The 16329-nt window shown below is 36.3% G+C and overlaps 1 protein-coding gene across 2 annotated transcripts in view; it reads left to right on the top strand.

Moving 5' to 3' along the window:
* The window catches only part of mcph1 (microcephalin 1), an 87699-nt gene that overhangs the window by 34457 nt on the left and 36913 nt on the right, over window positions 1-16329 (top strand). Inside the window, exons 11-13 of one of the 2 annotated variants that reach the window (XR_013800289.1) lie at window positions 3441-3478; window positions 7889-8051; window positions 8168-8376. Coding sequence is in view for 1 of the 2 variants with exons in the window: in XM_079635926.1 (XP_079492052.1) it covers window positions 3441-3478; window positions 7889-8051; window positions 8168-8245 (279 nt within the window). In the remaining variant the exon portion in view is untranslated. The remainder of the gene's footprint in view (window positions 1-3440; window positions 3479-7888; window positions 8052-8167; window positions 8377-16329) is intronic. The other variant, XM_079635926.1, reaches the window with a different exon arrangement.

Here is a 16329-nt window from a genome sequence, read left to right as displayed (position 1 = left end):
GTTGCGATGTGAGAAGGCAGAATCACGACACACCCCTTCCAACTCCCATAGTTATCCTTCCCGTCCAGATTCAATGCACATCTTTAAATTACTATTAGTAGGGCTGTGCCGGTAAACTTGACAACTGTACCAGCGCGGTTGTAAAGCACCACCGCGGTGGCTGGGTAGCACCGGCGGTGGTACGCCTAAACACATTTTATGTATGTGAATGATGTTTTACATGAATATTATGACACGAGTGAAGCACAAAGCTTTGTTTACAAAATAATCGCAGCCATGGAAACGTTTGGATGCATGACGAATGAGAGAGTTGTGCGTGAGCCCATAAATTGAAGCTTTGTCAGCTTTGAATTATGGTTTGCGATCTGGTCACCCGATTATCAGCAAATTGAACAATATTCCATTAGTTATTCCATAGAGAAAGCTTGAATTGTCTATTTTTAAACAAAACAATTTTAAATGAAAAGAAACCGAAAACATGGAGATTTTATTTTAGAGAATAATCGCACAACCTATTAAATATTCTATAATTAAATCTAATCGAATATTCAAATATCGTGACTCATCCCTGTATGGAATCTCGTTTCTTTACCCAATTCTTCACTCACGTCTCACCCATTTTCGAAGGGGATTATAAACGTTTCTTCCTTGGTTTGCTTTTAATTAGGCCTATTATTTTCATATTCTTTAATGTGGTGAAGTAGAAAAACACTGTAGGAAAGATAGCCTACCTTTTTACCTGCACGTCAAATTATGTTACTACTTGTTATTAGACATGGTAAGACACTTCAAGTTTATTTGTAAAGCGTGTTTCACACGTGCGGGTGATTTTAGTTTTGCTTTCTCTGGCAGCACAAATTCAAACAGCCTGAATGCCTTGCCCTTGTGGAAGATAAAATTCACTTGTTTTACAACAAGTAGAAAATATGAAGATATCAGAAAAGAGATTGATGGTCTCGTGCTCGTGTCCCACATCCCTCTCAAAGCGCAAAGCGTTAGGCTATATCATGCGTCTTTGTGTGGAAACATTAAACTAAAGTTTTCTTTTTAAATAGATTTAACTTTATTATATTTAAAGCTACACTGTGTAATTTAAGTTGATTCTTAGCAAAAACCACAAATTATATGTGCTCATTAATGTATAATTACTTCTACCAACTAATCAAGTATTTTCGTAAGCGTCGAATCTGCCATTTATAATACATACAGGTGAGCTGCTCGAATGGCGGAAGCCTTTTTGCGCCTCCATCTTGAAAATACATTAGACAAAGAGGGACATACCTGGAAATTCAAGTTTCACCTTTCATGTTTTTACACTCAGTGGCACCGTGACGAATGCGAGATTACTCGCGACTGCCGGCAGATTTGAAATAATACGGCCACCGTAGGAGTTAAAACGGCCTCGGAATGGGAGGGGCTAGAAAGTAATATTCAGTTGGTAGTCACATACAATTTCACCGCTAGATGGGAGTAATTCCTACAGTCTAGCTTTTACCTACCAATATTTACTGATATTTATTTCAATGCTTTAACGGCTTTTTAGTGTTATTTCTTTGATGGAATTGCTTAATTAATAACTTTTTTGCTCATATAAACACTAACAAATTTGTATTTCAAAATAACCACCACGCCACCACTGTTCTTTGATGTTCAGTTTATACTGGTTTTTCATATGTTATTTAATAAAAATATTTTTTTTTCTCTCAAAATATATATATTTTTTCTCTCCCCCACATGGCACCTCATCGTCTTGTTCAGACACACTTGGTCTCTTAGTCATAACATCTTCATTTTCTTCATTACATCAAACTGCACAGGAAAAACAAACACTCAACTCTTTATGCAAACTCATTTGAAAATAATTACTGTCCCAAGACTTTATGTAAACCTTAAAAATGTGTAATTCACGGTGCCCCACACAACATGAGTAAAAATTATATTAACTTAAAGCATGTTTCATTCATGCCTTTTTTTTCTTTTTTTAATGTGAGAAAGTTTATTTATTCTTAAATTTCCTTCGGGATGAATAAAAGTATCTATCCTATCCTATAGGGGTGTGACGATATACAGATTTGTTTCGAAAATTTACGGTACGGGTCTTTCTGAACGAATAGTGTTGTTTTAGCCACTCCATGTGCTGAACATAATTTCAAACTCAGAGTTTCCACCCTAGGATTGGACAAAATTGTTTATTTCTATATACTTTGATATTGTGAACACATCTGAAACATAAAGAATACAGCAGTGTGAGCTGCTGCCGGATAAGTGCACCATGTTGTCTTAAACATGAGACGTGCTTTATATTAAGCCTGCCCTTTACACTCCATGTGTTTGCTGGATAGTTTCCAGGATATTTTACATACATCTCTAAAATGACTACTCAATAATGAGTGTGTGAAGTCAATGAGTGTAAACTTTATGAATGAAATGAGCAGAGCACAATCGCAAATCTAATAGCCATGTTGCTTTGCATCTCTCAGAAATACGAACTTTAATACTTGATCTCAAGTAAAATACTACATTAAACACACTTTTTTTCTACTGTTTGATGTCTCTTTAAATGTTTTAAACCTTGTACAATATTAAATGTGTCTCTCTCTCAAGGAAATAGCAAGCATTTATTCTGTATAATTTGTTCAGATCTGCATTTGTATGCATAGTAAAAGTTGTTTTAGCAATTTTCAACCAAAAAAAATTGCGTGCATTAAACTTTTTTTTTCTTTTTTTTTAAATTCAGACATTCTAGCCAAACAAATTATGTATTGAGACAGACTATGATATATTAAAGTTTAATTCAAGGGTTACAGTTTGAGAAAACTCCACAGAATCAGATGATGTATGATATTTAACAGAGATGTTTTACAGGTTAAAGCATCTGCAGAATTGTCTTCCTTGAACAGTGACACATTTTTCGTGCAATGACGCTAGCTTCTATTGACTGGAATAATAATTGGCACCTGGCCACATGTTTGTGTCATGGTCTCAGAAAGGATTTTGGTAAACATGTTATGTATAACCTGTTTTAGCTGCCCTGTTCATTGATGGATGTAAACCCCAACTTCCTGTAGGAATAGAGAGGAAGGTCGTTCATGTGTTTGTACTACAGGGCTGTTGTACTGAGGCCAGGGTACAGGGGACAGATAAAAAGGTGTCACGGTGTTCTGTGCTTAAACGGCTCTCAAATGCTTCCCCTCCCATATGGCCTTGGGCTTTCATTTCCTTTTTGTTCACCAAATATGCAGATATCCGGCATGTGTTTACTGGTTTATGCTACTTGCCAACAAAACAGGAGCTCAATAGTACATGTGTCTGAGATGATAGAAGTTTAGCTTTAGATTGGCATCAAAAAAACATTTAGTGTATGAGTAAAAAGAAATGAACTGCAACAATTAATTTCTAATCTTTCAGTGTTTTAATTGATTTTTTTTCTGTCTTTTCAGAAAAATAGATCCTTGGTAATGACAAGCATGCCCACTGAGTGAGTATCTATTATTGTGTTTTCCGAGTACTTTGAAACAGTGAAAATAATGGGTCATTCCATGTCAACTCAACCCCGGCTCAAGTTTATGATGTTGTAAATATTTTTTCTTGTGAAGGACAAACATAAATAGTGATGAAAGCCAAAATATCAAATGTCATGGATGAATATTTGAGTAATTAACCATTTTGTAGAGGTGGGTCAAAATGACAATTTTCACCTGAGATTTGGAGTAAAATGACTAGAAAGATAGTGGCATCATTATTTTATTTTTACACAGATATTGGTAGGTCTGTTAGTAAAATCTGTTGAATTTAGTCATCTGTGTTGGATTATATGCCAATGGTGACCATACAAAAATGGGAAAAAGCACTTCTTGTTTTTTCCCCATGAAGTTTGCATGTAGTAACAAGAAATATTAAATATAGCTTTATCCTTGGTTTTGGTTCTTAAACTTTTCTTTTGGTATCCACATTTTTTATTCCCTTATATGGTTCAATTCCAAGAGAATTTCTAAAGAACAAATTTTATTAAAAATTGAAATATATCTTGTTTCCCTCTATCAAAACAATTGACCGTTTGGAAAGACCCGGCCTCTTTAGTTACAGTTGCTACATGTACGTCCGACAAGCCATGGCGCTCTTAGGTTCTCACGCAGTAAAAAATACATTGTTGAGGAGAGGACACTGACAACGCACAAACAGACAGGACAGAGCAGGTTACTTTTGATATGAAACAAAGTCTCAGCTTTCAAATTTTGTCTTTTTTTTTTAAAAGAAATTTAAACGTTTACCATTTTGTAGCTTTTTAATGTGTCATGACAGATCGCTGTAGCACTTCAGTTAAAGCTGCTCATGAACCGATCATCTCTTCCTTCTAGTTAATTTATAGCATCAAATAAACATGAATGAACATCAGAAGGAATGTTGTTTCAACCGTGGAAAGACGTCAGTACACTCCGTTTTTCAAGTTCATCAATGCTAATCTACTATCTCTCCTCTCCAAAATGGAGGATTTAGCGGATGGCGGATTATGATTGGTCAGATCGCCTGTCAATCAAACTCCCGGCGAAGGGTGAATTGCTAAGAACACACCTGCCAAAAATGTTATTTTTCTGAAGGTTTCCCTGCCTGTAACTCAAGAAATATTAAAGATATATCAATATGATTTTTAGGAATTTTTTTGAAGTTTTTAACTTTAATTATGAATCAATTCCAGAGATATTAGAATCTCAATGCAACTCCATGTCCAAATAGTTGAATTTTACCTATTTTCAATAGTTGAAAACCAAATGTAATTTTTGTGTTCTATCCATTCATGACTGTTGTCACCACATATAAGATGGAGCCTGGTATGGAGCCTGTCTCCATACAGGCGTGACTCCGATCTTCAACCAGATGGGATTGGATAATATTCTGATTGTTCCAAACCAATCTGACTTCTGACTTATAATGCTGCCTGAATCACAATCATACACTGTTCGGTCATTGGCCAGAGGAGAACCAATGTTTGTTTTTTAAACAAAAATGAAACATTACTGAACTTAAGCTATAGCTATAACTATAACTAAAGCGCTATATAAATAAATGTGACTTGACATAAGAACAGTAACCCAGTGTTTAGGAATGTATAGTGTGATATTATAATTTTTTTCAGACATTCCTCTTTAAAAGAAAAAAAAATGATCAGTTGTATGCAAATTGACCCACATTTGTTTTTTAACCGTAGAAAATGCGTACAATTTAACAATTTATTCTTGGAGCCACATTGAAATTCCCATATCTCTTAATTAAACCACATGTGGCCTTCAAAATGAAGACACTAAAAGAAAAATGTAATAAACTAAAGCTAAAAGGATATCGTTAATACTTGAGTTAGAGGTCTGCAAAATTTGGAAAACATATTTTTCCCCGTTTTTGAACTGCCACCATTGGTATATACTCCAAGAAAGATGGCTGAAGTCAGCAGATTTTACTAACAGACCTACCAATATCTATGTGAAAATAAAACAATGATGCTTCCATCTTTCTAAAGTCATGTTTACCCCTTTGTAATTTGGCTCCAAATTTTAGGTGAAAACGTTCATTTTAACCCCCCTCTACAAAATAGTGGATTACTCAAATATTCATCCATAACATTTGATATGTTGGCTTTCATCACTATTTATGTTTGTCTTTCACCAGAAAAAATATTAACAAAATCAAAAATTTGAGCTGGGGAAGTTTCCAAAACTTTATTTTGATTTGACTCGGAATGACCCAGCTAACTCTTGTGCTGCATGAATACAAGCAACCCTCTAGATCAGAGGTATTCAATCCTCTGCAGGACAGTGGCTCTAAAGGAGCAGGATTGAAGACCTCTGCTCTACATTGTGATGCAATCACTTGTATATGTTTTAAAATTTGCATTGGCTGTTTTTTTCCCACCTGCACCGCAATTGACAATGTAAACGTTTTTCCCACGCGTTACATCAAATATTAATGGTTTACCTCCGGCTCCTGCTCACTAGGCCTGTCACCATCACGACTTTTTGTTGGGCAATATATTGTCCCAGAAATAATTTTGATAAACGATATTATTGTCATTTTAAGACCATTTTATGCCACTAAATATAATCATAATATAATAGCATAATAATGCCTCACACTTTCAAATGACAATTACATTTTTATTTTAATAATTAATATTTAGATGTATAAAACAGTGTAGTTGAATGTAAAAACGTGTTCTCTGTTAATGAACTAGACACTCGCGACTGCCGCATCCTGTGTGAAACTGCCTTAAAGTCCCCATGAAATCAAAATTGTGTTTTGGCTTTTAGTATGAACATGTTAGCCTTAAAGGAACACTCCACTTTTTTTTTGGAAATAGGCTCATTTTCCAACTCCCCTAGAGTTAAACAGTTGAGTTTTACCGTTTTCGAATCCATTCAGCCGAACTCCGGGTCTGGCGATAGCACTTTTAGCATAGCTTAGCATAGATCATTGAATCTGATTAGACCGTTTGCATCTCTCTCAAAAAATGACCAAAGCGTTTCGATATTTTTCCTATTTAAAACTTGACTCTTCTGTAGTTACATCGTGTACTAAGACAGTAAAATGAAAAGTAGCGATTTTCTAGGCCTATATGACTTGGAACTATACTCTCATTCCTGCGTAATAATCAAGGAACTGTGCTGCCAATAGTACCCAGCTCGGTAACTTCCAACGTGACGGCACTAAGTTTGTAATATCATTGCGCCTGCAGTGCACAATTCCTTGATTGTTATGCAGGAATTAGACTCTCTCTCTCTCTGTTGCCATGTGTGCAAGTAGCAGAAAGAACCAGCAAGACCAGAATTAACGTTGAAAACATTTAATTAAATTTGGATGACGTTACAAAAACAAAACAAAAAACATTATAAATGTAAAAGAGAAATGAATAATCAAAAACAAGAGTGTTGCCAAATCAAAGAAATAATCAAAACATAATTCCCATAACTAATTTACCCCAAACCTCTAAAACTACCTACCAAACAACAAATGTAGAAACAAACCCGAAATCTTCAGTGGACATGCCACCTTAAATAAAATACGCTGACTAAATAAAAAGAAAAACAACGATGGCGATCACTCTCCAACTAACTAACAGGAAAACATACTATCTACCGTTGTCTTTAGATGTAGAGGTCAGCAATCAGTAGAACACAAAATCAGGAAACTCAAACGAAAATCTAACCTAAATGCTCTATGGCTGCATTAACACGTTCGGATTAACAGGGATCGGTCACACGCACACAAATGCACCACGAGTATTGGTGTGACATAACACTGAACAGTGCAATAATCAAAATTAACAAACTCGAAGGAGTGTTACTCAAAACCACATTAGCATATTCTAAACAATAACAATAACGGGATCATGGTTCGACAAAACAGCTCAATGTATGCGAGTTGACTGAGATCTGGCGCTGATCTGCTCACTCCTTGTCAAAGGGCCTTTTAAACCCGGCGGAACGTCAGCTCTGACACGTGACGTGACGTATCTGCGGGACAGCCAATGATCACAATCTAAAAATAATGAATAGAAACAAAAACACAACAGAGAAAGAGAAAAATATACAAGTTCACGTGGAACGTAACACTGATAAACATTTGTTCTTGTTTAAATAATGAAATGACTTTAGTTAAATTTTTAAAGACTTCATTTCAGATTTGCATCTCAAGTAAATGTATCAAGATATTATATGTATTATATTATGTTTAGATATTTGTATTGGAAAACAGGACAAAAATAATTATTTTGCAGTCCATGCAGCACTCATGCCATGACTTTAAGATGTTTTTAAGGCCTTAATTTGTGTAAGGGTGAATTGAGACCTGCAGAAACCCTGAAGTTTATGATTTTAGTTTGTTGTGCATTTGTGTTTAGGAAGCAAGAGGTAGTCTTCCAGCTGGTCAGAAATCTGGGTGGTTTTTCAGTGGTCGATAATGTGTGTGAAAGTACCACTCATGTGGTGTCCGGCAACCCACGGCGGACGCTTAATATCCTGTTAGGCATTGCACGTGGCTGCTGGATCCTATCCTTTGAGTGGGTGTGTATAGTGCTTATTGCTTTGTGTGTATTTTTTCGTAACTGTGATAAACATCAGATTTTGGTGGTAGTTAATATACTATTGTATCTTTTTTTATTTATTTTTTATCTGTGCAGATCCTATGGTGTTTGGAGCACAGGCAGTGGGTTCCTGAAGAACCTTATGAGCTATCCGATCATTTTCCGGCTGCGCCTGTAAGTACACAAGTACACTTCAATTACAAGTGCGTACAGTCACAAAATCTGATTTTTGCAGTCTGAACATAGCCTCAGATCTTTATTCCTGACCATTTCTTCTGCATCCACATTGATTACGAGAGCTCATTGTTTGAGTACCGTCTAATCTACCCAGATTTTAATATATGGCCTTGTTAGGAAAAGATTAACGATATTCTCTTCACATATTACTGGTTTTGGATCATCAGTAATTTTCCATAGGGATGTTTTCTCCGCATTATGACCACACAGGAGAAATGGTGTTTCAAATCTTGTTGTACTTTTTTTTAATTTACAAATTATAGTTCAAAGTGAGATATTTTGCAACGTGTATTGTAGTAAATACAGCTACATTTGGAATATTAGACAGTCAAAATTAAGTGAACCTGCAGTGTTTTGCGTTCACAATGCATATTAAAGAAAATAAACTTTGTGGACATTAGGGATGGTAAGATTCACCGATTCGCATCGGCATAAAAGCTAACGATGCGATGCATCGATTTAAATAAGTGTGCATCGGATACAAGTTGGCATTTGTATCGCGATGCATCGTTTCTAACATATCTGCATCGGTAAAAAACTATTTATTCACATATAATTATTAGGTGATGCGCCATACTTTTACTATTTAGAAAGTGACCAATCATTTGTGACCAATATTTTATTATGTAACTGCTGCGTTTTGTGAAAACCAAATCTTTTGTTTGTGAAAGAACCATGCATTTAAAGTAAGATGGCACTTAAGCTACTTTATGATTTGCTGTATGTCTGAACAAAATAAATAAGTTAACTATCTATACCATATTGAATTGCATAGCATTATATTTTTCTCCATTGCATCGTATTACATTGAATCGCATCGCGTTGAATCGGATCGCACAGCATCGTAATAGTAGTGAATCGTATTGCATCGCATCGGTAGCTGCTTATATGTATCTATAATGTATTGTATCGTTGGCTATGCATCGAGATATGTATTGCATCGGCCTCAGTTTTGGAGATGCACATCCCTAGTGGACATAAAGCGAACTAAACTCGGAGCACCTCCTGATTGTCCTCATGAGAACATTTGCAGTACTTGCATAAACTGTTTTCAGACCACTGACGCTGAAAAGAATGAGTGAAAACTTATTGCATGGGAATTGTGAGAAGAGCTTGTGCCCATGACTGCGGTTGAACATCTAAACATACAACATACAAAACACAACGAATGAGATGCCCATCGACAGATTTTCTTCCGTCTGTTTTTCAAAATGTAATCGTGTGTATTTGATATTAATCAGTACAGGTACAGTAATGACATCGATCTAACAATGACTTTAGCTATACAATCTTATCTTTTATATATAGCACACTTGCAGTCATGTGTATGCAACATAATGACAGATGGCACTCAACTTATATTTTTTGCTGCCTCTGGTATTATCGCAGTTTTGGCAGCCAATGCATTTCTGCTCTTGACCACTAAGTGGCTCTATAACCATAGATTTTGACTAGTTTCACTAGTAATTACGGTGACCAAAAAAGGGCCATGTTCGGTTCAGTTTTGTCGTGGCCCCAACATATAAACTCGTGGGAACGTGATATGTTGTTGCCACGAGATATTAATTTGTGGGGACGTCATATTAAGTTGTGGGAACATGATAATAAATCGTGGCCACGAGATCATTTTGTTGAGGTAACGACATCATTATGTCATGGCCACACCATGTAAAGTCGTGGCCTCGAGATCATATCGCGTGGCCTCGAGTTATGTTTATATTATAGCAGTCAGATATGGAGATGACTGATGAAACAACATTTTACTTTGAATTAGGAATGTCATATGGAACAAATAATGGCCATAACCTGCAAATAGACATGAATAAATGACGTAATTTCATTCGTGGTTATTATATTTTGACAGATTATTTCTTATCCACTCATTTTACCTCTTGAAATGCCTTTAAATGGTAAATTAGACCAGTAAATGTAGTTTTACCATTGCCAAAAAGTGATTTAAAGCCTCCATTTATTGAGTGAACTGTTCTTTCTCTCTATATATTAGCCTACTTGATTTCATTCGTGAGGGTTATATTTGACAGCTCATTCAGTCCTTTTCACCTGTTGAAAAAACTTTTAAAGGGTCAATACACTTTTTTGGCAAGTGTAAAACTAGGTTACTGTCTAATTGTCCATTTTAAAGACATTTCAAGACGTAAAATGACTGGAAATCATCTGTCAAATAACCATGAATGAAATCACGTAATTTACCACGGACAAAATGTCATGACTCATGTCTATTTGCAGGTTATGGCCATTTGTTCCTGGTAAAAGGAGCTAAACTGGTGCGATACAGCTTTAACACGCTGCGCTCGCTATCTTTGCGCGCTGGCTTTCGGCTCATTCAAGCCAGCAAGTTTCCGACGAAAAAGCCCATTCAATTTAAGAATGCGTATCAGGTGTCTTTCACTTCTTACATACCCATGTCTCAATGCTAGAGACCGCACTATATCTTTATATGACATTCCTAATTCAAAGTAAAATGTTCATCAGTCATCTCCATCTCCGAGTGCTGTATACTACAGTATTGACTGGTGTGGTTCCCTAAACATAACTCGTGGCCACGAGAAATGTGTCGTTCTCTCAAAATATGAAGTCGTGGCCACGAGAAAATATTTAGTACCCTCAACATATGATCTCGAGGCCATGACTTTACATCGCGTGGCCACAACTTTACATCGCGTGGCCACGACATAACATCCCGTGGCCACGACATAATGATGTCGTTACCTCAACAAAATGATCTAGTTGCCACGATTTATTATCACGTTCCCACGACTTAATATGACGTTCCCACAAATTAATATCTCGTGGCAACAACATATTATCACGTTCCCAAGAGTTTATATGTTGTGGCCACGACAAAACTAAGTGAACCGCACATGTCCCCTCCCGGTCACCGTAAGTAATACCTGTATTTCATTAAAAATGATTCTTAAAGGAGTGGTATAATGCCCTTTTCACAAGATGTAAAATAAGTCTTTGATGAGTGTGTATGTGAAGTTTTAGCTCAAAATACCACACAGAAATTTTTATATAGCATGTTAAAGTTGTCACCTTTTGAGGGGGCGGAGCTTCAAGAGATTGTGTTCTTTTACCTCACACAGACATGCACTGAAAATGTTTGTTCAAAACGGAGTCACACTATAATGGAGAGACTCAAGAAGTGACAACATATAGAATGCAACAAAACGTTTCTGAATAGTTAGTTGATGAATTTATGTAGTTTATGTGTGGTATCTTCTAGTCATTGATTAGCATATTCTGTCCTGGTAATCTATAAATTCCCGGGGCGGGGTTTATGTAAATTTTAGGGTTAACCATCAACCACCCCTTTAATACATTCATTAATATAGTTATTTTCTCCTTGCTAAAATGATTTTAAAAAATGCTATAGAAAATTTTAATTGTAGGCTACACATGTATTATAGGCTTTTGTCAATGTTGTGACCACATTATATAATTTATCACAAATGGAGAAATTTACATGTATTAATTAGAAACACTTTCTGGTGCTTTAGTTATGTAATTTTTATTAGTATTTTTATTGCTTATAATTTTTATAAGCTTAATGACAACTTAAATAAAAACATTGTAAATGTAGCCTAATTTACCTAATAACCTTACATTTCTAGCATTTGTTTTACCATTCTGAAGCCTGAGCAGTGCACACAAAGATGCCTCTCAGACAGCGCACAATCCTGATATACACTTACACAGAATTAAAGTATTTCAAAATATCTGTCTTTGCGAATATTCGTGCATACATAATCCGTTATGTCTTAAGTGAAAGTTTGGTTAACTGTTGGGGAAAAACATCTGATGTGCAACACATTAGATCCGTGCCGTACAGTAGGTCTTAAAGGGTTAGTTCACCCAAAAATGAAAATTCTGTCAGTAATTACTCACCCTCATGTTGTTCCAACCTCATATGACTTTCGTTCATCTTCGGAACACAATTAAGATATATATAATTTTTTTTGTGATTTATTTTTTTATTTTTTGCAAGGTTGAACATGGTCCACATTTGTGCGACCACAAATAACACCCTAACCCTAGCAAAACGGAGGGGTAGGGCCAAGGGGGTAGGGGCAAGGGGTGAATTGGGATTGAGCCTAACTGTGAAATTATTACATAAAAAAAAATATTACAAATTAGCTATCTTGTGCAATTATAACAAAATTATCCCAATATAAAACACAAATACACTGAGTAAGCAAACATTTAGGTGAGATTTGCAATGGAAATTGAACAATGTTTATATATTAATAAAAGTCTTAATTAAATGTCATCATGTAAAGTGATCACTTCAGAAGAAATTAATGATTTCATAGACTTTAAAGTCGACATGAACCGGAAGTTACAAACGACTTTTCTCCAGTGTTGTGACGTATTTCCAAGTGAAACGGAAATATTGAACAGAGGGCAGGGTTTTACTTAAGCGCTCCTCCTCTCCATCTCTGCTCATAGCAAAACGGTTTGAGGGGAGTTGCCACGCCCTCGCGCCATAGCACATGACCGGAAGAGAAGAGAAGTCGTTTTGAGGGGGAAGGAAAGGGTAACGTATTTGATTAAAGATTATAAGGGTACATGAATTTAAAAAAAAATAATGAAGTGCACAGATAAATCATTTATAATAAACACTACAACATTAGATGTAAGAATACGAATTGTAAAATTTGATTGAATGCCAACTTTAAATGGATGGACAAAACAATTGATAATATTAAAAATATGTATATGACAGTAGGCCATATAGATTTTTTTCACATTTTCAAAGGGTGCCTTGACTGAAAAAAGGTTGGAAAACACTGACTTGGTTAACCTTCCCATGAATTTGCTCACCTCGTGCCAGATTTTAAGAGAATTGCACACAATTGTATTCCCAAACCTCAGTTCTTTCTTTGATAAACCCGTGAATAAAATATCCTGGAGCCAATGCGGAAGCACAGGTGATGCTTTCATGTCCCGCCAGGCGATCTGTGAGTCAACCTTAAACCAAATCTTAAGAGAGCGCAGATGACATGCCCAAAAGTACAACTGTAAGTTCGGAAGTGACAAGCCTCCTTTATCAGATCTTCTCTGCAATGTTTAGAGTTCTTAGTCGTTTCTTGTTCCAAATGAATTTTGTAATCAAGGAATCCATTTCTTTACAATTACGGGGAGATAAAGGGATCATGGAGAACAGAAATAAAAGTCGGAGGATATTCATTTTAACGATTGCAATCCATTTTTAAATAACGTCCCATCTCTGTAAAAATCTTGTCTGATAGTAGTAAATAAAGAACTATAATTTTCTAACCCGTTGAGACCCGTGCAGAAGAGTTAACATAGAGGGTCTGAATCAAATGAATAAAACGAGGGCCAAAGCCAAAAAGGGTTAAGGCAGACCATAAATATGTCCACTCGACCCGGTCAAAGGCTTTCTCCGCATCTAACGAGAGGATAGCACATTGTTCGTTAACCGTGTCGGGTGAGTCGATAATGTTTAAAAGGCGTCACACGTTATTCGGAGCAAAATGTTCCTTAAGAAATCCTGTCTGGTCGTGGGCGATTAGGAAGCTGGCGACTGTTCCCAAACGATGGGCTAGAACTTTAGCATATAACTTGACATCAGTACCAATTAGTGAAATCGGCCTATAGCTAGAGCAGCATAGAGGTTCTTTCCCTTTTTTCAGCAGAAGAGAAATAAGAGCGGTGTTCTGGTCTCTATGGAAACAACCTGTATCTATAGTAAAATTGATGGAGTTAAGGAGGAGTGGTCCAATCAGATCCCATATCGCCAGATACAGCTCCAGGGGTAAACCATCCAGACCAGGGGCCTTACCCTTATTCATAACCTCTAAAGCCTCTTTCAATTATTTTATTCTATTGGAGAATCAAGAAAACCACATTACTCCTTGCTTAATTGAGGGAGATCTAAATTTAAAAGAAATTCAATGAAGGGTTGTTCATTCGCTCCCACTTCTGATCTGTATACAGTAGATAGTGTTGGGTCCGAGTCCACCTTTGTCGAGTCCGAGTCGAGTCCAAGTCCTTAACAACCGAGTACAAGTCCAAGTCCGAGTCCAAAGAGGGTCGAGTCGGACTTGAGTCCGAGTCCTTAACATCCGAGTCCGAGTCGAGTCCGGCCGAGTCCACAAAGATTTAAATGATTTGAAATTGACCTTTCACAAAGACCCGCCCCTCTTGGTTACTGTTGCTACGTCCGACAAGCCATTCCTCTCTCACTCCACATGTTCTCGGTCGGAGCAAAGAGGACACTAACAATGTGCCAACAGACAGAGCAGGGTACTTTTGGTTTGAAATAAAGTCTCAGCTTTCAATTTTTTTAATTTTTATGAAATTCAAACGATAAATACTGTTTTGTGGTGCTTTAATGTGTAGGCCTCAGTTCAAGCAGCACGTGAACTGATAATCTCTTCTAGTTATCGCACAAATTTCTAAAAAAGAAATCAATACACACTATTTTTCAAGTTCAAGTCCACTGCCTTTAATCTACTAACTGATTTGGTTTGTTTGTTGAACAAAAATGGCGTGTATCTGCATTATAATTGGTCAGATCACCTGTCAATCAAATCCCGGCGAAAGGTCTCAACACTCTTAAATTAATATTTTAAACCTTACAAAATGATTGCAATGTATAGTTACAGTCATACGTTTACCTATTGTACATCTTTTAGAATCTGCAAGGTAATGCTTAATAATGCAACACGATGCATTAAGAGCCAGGGGTAAACTTTTGAGCAAGATGATGATGTTTAAATTTTTCTTATTGTGTTGTACATGCTAATATCTTATTTAGCCTCTGAAGGGTTGGACTAAATTAATGAATGCATTTTTAAACAAATAAGACCAATTTACACCAATGATCCAGTTCAAAAGTTTACACCTCTTGTGCATCACTAAATGTTTGCAGGGTTTGTAATAGTTGTGTATGAGTCCCTCAGTTGTCACCAGTGTGAAAGTATGGATCTTACAATCATAGTCACTGCTAGTAAGGAGTCAAATATGCAGAAGATGCTGGAAAAGCAAAGAATGTGCAGGAGGTGGATGATTTTTCCTCAACCATTAAAAAAAAAAAAAAAAAAAAAGTTCTGGATCATTCAGGTAATGACACAATATTAAAATCGAGCCTATGTAATTTGTCTTTATTTTGTGTTTGTATTTTATTTAGGCTATTAAACATCTGTTATGTGAAAAAGCTTTTTCAGGGCAGTACTAAATAGAAACAATGTGTATGATCCGTCTTATTAAAAAACATATAAAAATAACATTTTGGAGACTCTGAAAGGAGTATGTAAACTTATGACTAAAGTATAAATGCAACAAAAATGATAACATTATTAGACGCCAAAATGTTGCTATGGTTATCACGTTCTTATGTTCCTATGTGTCAAATCATCGCAATTTCATGACTCAAAGGACAAAAATTAAGTGGATTCAATCCGACATTTAAATGCAGTTATCACTATTTATAATTTACAGTGTGAATGTAACCACTGGTCCTCTAGATTAGAAGTATGAAAAACAAAACTATTTAGATTGTCAACAGCGCTCCCTTTACTTACCGCGTTCGGCACTCTCCCTAAAACTCTCGTCATAAACACTGACTGAAGTTGTCCGCACTGCACAGTGAATATCTTATTTATATTGCGTCTAGAGAGACTTTGTTGTTTATGAGGGGATTTGCGAAAGGATAAAGCTCGTGCTGATTCTAAACATACATTTTGAGCGAATTATTCGCATGCGGACTCTAAAACGCCTCTGATTTGCCACTGATTTTATGCACTTAACTGTGATTGGCTACAATGCTCAACGCTGAAACAACGTTGTTTCGTTTAGTTTTTAAATAAAAAAAATTCACAAAATTTCGTTTTGTGTCATCCAGTGCCCGGACTCGACTGGACTCGGACATTTTTCCGAGTCTAAAATGTCCCGAGTCCGTGTCAAGTCCGAGTACAAATTCATTTGAGTGCGTGACAAGTCCGAGTCCATTCAAAATTGGACTCGAGACCGGA

The sequence above is a fragment of the Phoxinus phoxinus genome (genome assembly GCF_949152265.1).
Source record: "Phoxinus phoxinus genome assembly, chromosome: 14".
Lineage (NCBI taxonomy): Eukaryota > Metazoa > Chordata > Actinopteri > Cypriniformes > Leuciscidae > Phoxinus > Phoxinus phoxinus.
Note: the sequence above shows the minus strand (reverse complement) of the source record. Positions and strands in the feature narration are given on the sequence as shown.